This window comes from Teleopsis dalmanni, unplaced genomic scaffold, assembly GCF_002237135.1.
Source record: "Teleopsis dalmanni isolate 2A unplaced genomic scaffold, ASM223713v2 unscaffolded_contig_0805, whole genome shotgun sequence".
NCBI classification, from domain to species: domain Eukaryota; kingdom Metazoa; phylum Arthropoda; class Insecta; order Diptera; family Diopsidae; genus Teleopsis; species Teleopsis dalmanni.
Genome location: NW_024032187.1, coordinates 4435 through 11534, shown reverse-complemented (window position 1 = coordinate 11534; position 7100 = coordinate 4435). Strand labels below are relative to the sequence as shown.

Below are 7100 nucleotides of genomic sequence, written 5' to 3'. Positions count from 1 at the left end.
TCTTATAAACAAGTAAATAACAGAAATGTATATTTCTATTCTACGGGGCTACTGCGAAATGTTGTCTTATAAACAAGTAAATAATAGAAATGTACATTTCTATACTAGCTAAACGTTGTCTTATAAACAAGAAAATAATAGAAATGTATATTTCTATTCTACGGGGCTACTAGTGAAATGTTGATTTCTTTAGCCGCGGATTTGGTATGGGTGATAATATTCATGTGTAAATACCACCTTACCGATTATTCTATTAACGAAAATTTGATTTCGTTATGAACAAATAAGTAACAGAAATGTATATTTCTCTTACTACTAACGAAATGTTAATTTCGTTATTAAAAGTTATTGTAATAGAAATGTGTATTTCTGTTATATAAAAAAAAATGGGAATCGAGATGTAAATTTCGATTCTTGATGTTTCAGCACATATGTTTTGAAGCGACTTCTCTTTAGCTCGATACCTCGCTGAATGTCTTTCTTGTGCTTTTGCTTCGCCTTTTATATCCGCGAGGTGCGAAGCATACTGTAGTTTTGTTCTTGTAACTACAACGGTGTGTTGTTTACAAGTTTTTATTATTGTTCTGATGTTTTTATTTTGTATTAAATTTGGAGGTGGGTTTTAATACCATCTCCAATATCAATTTTGTTAGTGTTTTATTATATTTTGTGTTGTACAATTTAAGAGCTATAAATTTTATGTTACACTTCCCCGATTTTTCCATAGAGTTGACGAACTCTGATTACCTCGTCGAATGATTCCTTGTTCGTTTCCTTGGATTTTTGAAGATTTTAAAGAACTTGTCTTGGACTACATTCATGGCTATGCTACCAGAATTCTGAATTTCAAGACACCATTCTCTAATTTGATTCGGAGCGCTGTTTACTTTGTCATTCTGGTGCATACAATCAAGTTTTCTTGGATGTGGCTGTGATAGCTGTTCTGGTGGGCTGATGCGTTTTTCCAAAACCTTTTCTGTACGAGTTTCTGATAGTTGATGCGATGATTGGCTAGTACTTGGTGTTTCGTCAACCACCTTAACTTGTCTGGTAATGGTTTCCATACTCATATCATATTCTTGTCCTTGTTGCGCTGGAGTATCTTGTTTCTGCGAACGTAGTATTAGCGAAGTCTCTGCTAGTGTTTGTCCTTGAGGTACGGGAAGTGATGAGGTTGCCACTAATTTAGTCGAGAGTATAATCGGTTGTTCTACGCGCAACTGTGGATCTCGTTGTGGTTCTATGTCTTGTACTTGCAATTGTAATTTTACTTGATCTTGCGTATTGTAAATCCGATTAACAACTTGCAGACTTTCTTTGCGTTGCAGATCTTGCTGATATTGTACTTCATGTGCTTGGGCATGAATCCTTTCTTTTGATTGAGAATATTGAGGATGTTGCTCTGGATAAATCTGACCTTGTGTGCTTTGCATTGATGTGCTTGATTTGGAATGTGACTCGATATTTAGACTGCGGGGATCATTTAATGGGTTTCTGTAACGGGATCACTTGTGAATACTCGACTACTGTGAGCCTGATGAGCGCTTCTTCTTGACCATCGCTTCGACATGTTTTAACCTGCTCTGTGCCAAGTGCTTCGAATACATCGGTTAGTAAAATTAGTTCTTCTAAAGTCTCGAAATCTTGACGTTTGATATACTTTTGGCAGTTAGTGACCATGTTGTGATATATTCGTTCTAGTTGCGAATTTTGATCCATGCCAGCATGTCGCATCAGATCTTTAATGATAATTAAATAACCCTTAAAGCTTTTTGGTGGCCTTTGACGTCGAGATCCTATTTCATCTGCTAATTTTTCATAATATCTAGGTGGCAAAAAGAAATTTAGGAAATCGGCCTTAAAACTTGTCCATAGCTGCCAATGCTTATTGTTGTAGCGATACCACATTAGTGCTTTATCTTCGAGCAGTATAGGCATTATCTTGGAAATTAGATTTATGACGATGCCATAGATGTCTGCAAGTTCTTCAATGTTTTCGTTAAAGCCCAACGGGTTCTTACTACCATTAAATTTAACACACCATTTCTCGACTTGTTCAACTGTCTGGAGATAAGAATACTGTCCCATGGTAAAAGAAAATGACGATGTTAACTGGTATCTGTTTCCACTGTCCCTGCTCGGGCGCCAATTGTAACGAACCTTTCTGGCTGAGGTGTTGCTCGCCGGATTTCAGGCCCAGTCCTACAATAAATTTATTTGATAAGAGCAGTGGAAAGTTGGCTATGGTAGGACGTACGACGTAGGTAGAGGTTTTATTACTCGAATCTAGGTTCCTCTATTTCTGTTGCTATTAACGAAATGTTGATTTCGTTATCAATAAGTAATAGAAATGTATATTTCTATTCTACGGGACTGCTAGCGAAATGTTACTTTATAAACAAGTAAATAATAGAAATGTAAACAAGTAAATAATAGAAATGTATATTTCTATTCTACGGGGCTACTGCGAAATGTTGTCTTATAAACAAATAAATAATAGAAATGTGTATTTCTAAACTAGCTAAACGTTGTCTTATAAACAAGTAAATAATAGAAATGTATATTTCTATTCTACGGGGCTACTGCGAAATGTTGTCTTATAAACAAGTAAATAATAGAAATGTATATTTCTATACTAGCGAAACGTTGTCTTATAAACAAGTAAATAATATAAATGTATATTTCTATTCTACGGGGCTACTAGTGAAATGTTGATTTCTTTAGCCGCGGATTTGGTATGGGTGATAATATTCATGTGTAAATACCACCTTACCGATTATTCTATTAACGAAAATTTGATTTCGTTATGAACAAATAAGTAACAGAAATGTATATTTCTCTTACTACTAACGAAATGTTAATTTCGTTATTAAAAGTTATTGTAATAGAAATGTGTATTTCTATTATATAAAAAAAAATGGGAATCGAGATGTAAATTTCGATTCTTGATGTTTCAGCACATATGTTTTGAAGCGACTTCTCTTTAGCTCGATACCTCGCTGAATGTCTTTCCTGTGCTTTTGCTTCGCCTTTTATATCCGCGAGGTGCGAAGCATACTGTAGTTTTGTTCTTGTAACTACAACGGTGTGTTGTTTACAAGTTTTTATTATTGTCTGATGTTTTTATTTTGTATTAAATTTGGAGGTGGGTTTTAATACCATCTCCAATATCAATTTTGTTAGTGTTTTATTATATTTTGTGTTGTAAAATTTAAGAGCTATAAATTTTATGTTACACTTCTCCGATTTTTCCATAGAGTAGACGAACTCTGATTACCTCGTCGAATGATTCCTTGTTCGTTTCCTTGGATTTTTGAAGATTTTAAAGAACTTGTCTTGGACTACATTCATGGCTATGCTACCAGAATTCTGAATTCCAAGACACCATTCTCTAATTTGATTCGGAGCGCTGTTTACTTTGTCATTCTGGTGCATACAATCAAGTTTTCTTGGATGTGGCTGTGATAGCTGTTCTGGTGGGCTGATGCGTTTTTCCAAAACCTTTTCTGTACGAGTTTCTGATAGTTGATGCGATGATTGGCTAGTACTTGGTGTTTCGTCAACCACCTTAACTTGTCTGGTAATGATTTCCATACTCATATCATATTCTTGTACTTGTTGCGCTGGAGTATCTTGTTTCTGCGAACGTAGTATTAGCGAAGTCTCTGCTAGTGTTTGTCCTTGAGGTACGGGAAGTGATGAGGTTGCCACTAATTTAGTCGAGAGTATAATCGGTTGTTCTACGCGCAACTGTGGATCTCGTTGTGGTTCTATGTCTTGTACTTGCAATTGTAATTTTACTTGATCTTGCGTATTGTAAATCCGATTAACAACTTGCAGACTTTCTTTGCGTTGCAGATCTTGCTGATATTGTACTTCATGTGCTTGGGCATGAATCCTTTCTTTTGATTGAGAATATTGAGGATGTTGCTCTGGATAAATCTGACCTTGTGTGCTTTGCATTGATGTGCTTGATTTGGAATGTGACTCGATATTTAGACTGCGGGGATCATTTAATGGGTTTCTGTAACGGGATCACTTGTGAATACTCGACTACTGTGAGCCTGATGAGCGCTTCTTCTTGACCATCGCTTCTACATGTTTTAACCTGTTCTGTGCCAAGTGCTTCGAATACATCGGTTAGTAAAATTAGTTCTTCTAAAGTCTCGAAATCTTGACGTTTGATATACTTTTGGCAGTTAGTGACCATGTTGTGATATATTCGTTCTAGTTGCGAATTTTGATCCATGCCAGCATGTCGCATCAGATCTTTAATGATAATTAAATAACCCTTAAAGCTTTTTGGTGGCCTTTGACGTCGAGATCCTATTTCATCTGCTAATTTTTCATAATATCTAGGTGGCAAAAAGAAATTTAGGAAATCGGCCTTAAAACTTGTCCATAGCTGCCAATGCTTATTGTTGTAGCGATACCACATTAGTGCTTTATCTTCGAGCAGTATAGGCATTATCTTGGAAACTAGATTTATGACGATGCCATAGACGTCTGCAAGTTCTTCAATGTTTTCGTTAAAGCCCAACGGGTTCTTACTACCATTAAATTTAACACACCATTTCTCGACTTGTTCAACTGTCTGGAGATAAGAATACTGTCCCATGGTAAAAGAAAATGACGATGTTAACTGGTATCTGTTTTCACTGTCCCTGCTCGGGCGCCAATTGTAACGAACCTTTCTGGCCGAGGTGTTGCTCGCCGGATTCCAGGTCCAGTCCTACAATAAAGTTATTTGATAAGAGCAGTGAAAAGTTGGCTATGGTAGGACGTACGACGTAGGTAGAGGTTTTATTACTCGAATCTAGGTTCCTCTATTTCTGTTGCTATTAACGAAATGTTGATTTCGTTATCAATAAGTAATAGAAATGTATATTTCTATTCTACGGGACTGCTAGCGAAATGTTACTTTATAAACAAGTAAATAATAGAAATGTAAACAAGTAAATAATAGAAATGTATATTTCTATTCTACGGGGCTACTGCGAAATCTTGTCTTATAAACAAATAAATAATAGAAATGTATATTTCTATACTAGCGAAACGTTGTCTTATAAACAAGTAAATAACAGAAATGTATATTTCTATTCTACGGGGCTACTGCGAAATCTTGTCTTATAAACAAATAAATAATAGAAATGTATATTTCTATACTAGCGAAACGTTGTCTTATAAACAAGTAAATAATAGAAATGTATATTTCTATTCTACGGGGCTACTGCGAAATCTTGTCTTATAAACAAGTAAATAATAGAAATGTATATTTCTATACTAGCGAAACGTTGTCTTATAAACAAGTAAATAACAGAAATGTATATTTCTATTCTACGGGGCTACTAGTGAAATGTTGATTTCTTTAGCCGCGGATTTGGTATGGGTGATAATATTCATGTGTAAATACCACCTTACCGATTATTCTATTAACGAAAATTTGATTTCGTTATGAACAAATAAGTAACAGAAATGTATATTTCTCTTACTACTAACGAAATGTTAATTTCGTTATTAAAAGTTATTGTAATAGAAATGTGTATTTCTATTATATAAAAAAAAATGGGAATCGAGATGTAAATTTCGATTCTTGATGTTTCAGCACATATGTTTTGAAGCGACTTTTCTTTAGCTCGATACCTCGCTGAATGTCTTTCTTGTGCTTTTGCTTCGCCTTTTATATCCGCGAGGTGCGAAGCATACTGTAGTTTTGTTCTTGTAACTACAACGGTGTGTTGTTTACAAGTTTTTATTATTGTTCTGATGTTTTTATTTTGTATTAAATTTGGAGGTGGGTTTTAATACCATCTCCAATATCAATTTTGTTAGTGTTTTATTATATTTTGTGTTGTACAATTTAAGAGCTATAAATTTTATGTTACACTTCTCCGATTTTTCCATAGAGTTGACGAACTCTGATTACCTCGTCGAATGATTCCTTGTTCGTTTCCTTGGATTTTTGAAGATTTTAAAGAACTTGTCTTGGACTACATTCATGGCTATACTACCAGAATTCTGAATTCCAAGACACCATTTTCTAATTTGATTCGGAGCGCTGTTTACTTTGTCATTCTGGTGCATACAATCAAGTTTTCTTGGATGTGGCTGTGATAGCTGTTCTGGTGGGCTGATGCGTTTTTCCAAAACCTTTTCTGTACGAGTTTCTGATAGTTGATGCGATGATTGGCTAGTACTTGGTGTTTCGTCAATCACCTTAACTTGTCTGGTAATGGTTTCCATACTCATATCATATTCTTGTCCTTGTTGCGCTGGAGTATCTTGTTTCTGCGAACGTAGTATTAGCGAAGTCTCTGCTAGTGCTTGTTCTTGAGGTACGGGAAGTGATGAGGTTGCCACTAATTTAGTCGAGAGTATAATCGGTTGTTCTACGCGCAACTGTGGATCTCGTTGTGGTTCTATGTCTTGTACTTGCAATTGTATTTTTACTTGATCTTGCGTATTGTAAATCCGATTAACAACTTGCAGACTTTCTTTGCGTTGCAGATCTTGCTGATATTGTACTTCATGTGCTTGGGCATGAATCCTTTCTTTTGATTGAGAATATTGAGGATGTTGCTCTGGATAAATCTGACCTTGTGTGCTTTGCATTGATGTGCTTGATTTGGAATGTGACTCGATATTTAGACTGCGGGGATCATATAATGGGTTTCTGTAACGGGATCACTTGTGAATACTCGACTACTGTGAGCCTGATGAGCGCTTCTTCTTGACCATCGCTTCGACATGTTTTAACCTGCTCTGTGCCAAGTGCTTCGAATACATCGGTTAGTAAAATTAGTTCTTCTAAAGTCTCGAAATCTTGACGTTTGATATACTTTTGGCAGTTAGTGACCATGTTGTGATATATTCGTTCTAGTTGCGAACTTTGATCCATGCCAGCATGTCGCATCAGATCTTTAATGATAATTAAATAACCCTTAAAGCTTTCTGGTGGCCTTTGATGTCGAGATCCTATTTCATCTGCTAATTTTTCATAATATCTAGGTGGCAAAAAGAAATTTAGGAAATCGGCCTTAAAACTTGTCCATAGCTGCCAATGTTTGTTGTTGTAGCGATACCACATTAGTGCTTTATCT

The 7100-nt window shown here is 35.6% G+C and overlaps 2 protein-coding genes across 2 annotated transcripts; both read right to left on the bottom strand.

Moving 5' to 3' along the window:
- Window positions 1-743: 743 nt before the first annotated feature.
- Window positions 744-1433, bottom strand: LOC119663715 (putative mediator of RNA polymerase II transcription subunit 26). The gene has a single exon (XM_038073321.1). The coding sequence runs from the start codon at window positions 1431-1433 to the stop codon at window positions 744-746; it is 690 nt and encodes a 229-aa protein (XP_037929249.1).
- A 4489-nt stretch (window positions 1434-5922) lies between these two features.
- Window positions 5923-6612, bottom strand: LOC119663714 (putative mediator of RNA polymerase II transcription subunit 26). The gene has a single exon (XM_038073320.1). It carries the CDS (start codon window positions 6610-6612, stop codon window positions 5923-5925), a length of 690 nt encoding a protein of 229 aa, XP_037929248.1.
- Window positions 6613-7100: the final 488 nt, after the last annotated feature.

What these genes read in the sequence shown, in the direction of transcription:
- LOC119663715 (XM_038073321.1), bottom strand. Translation starts at nt 1,433, where the DNA reads ATGCAAAGCACACAAGGTCAGATTTATCCAGAGCAACATCCTCAATAT.
- LOC119663714 (XM_038073320.1), bottom strand. Translation starts at nt 6,612, where the DNA reads ATGCAAAGCACACAAGGTCAGATTTATCCAGAGCAACATCCTCAATAT.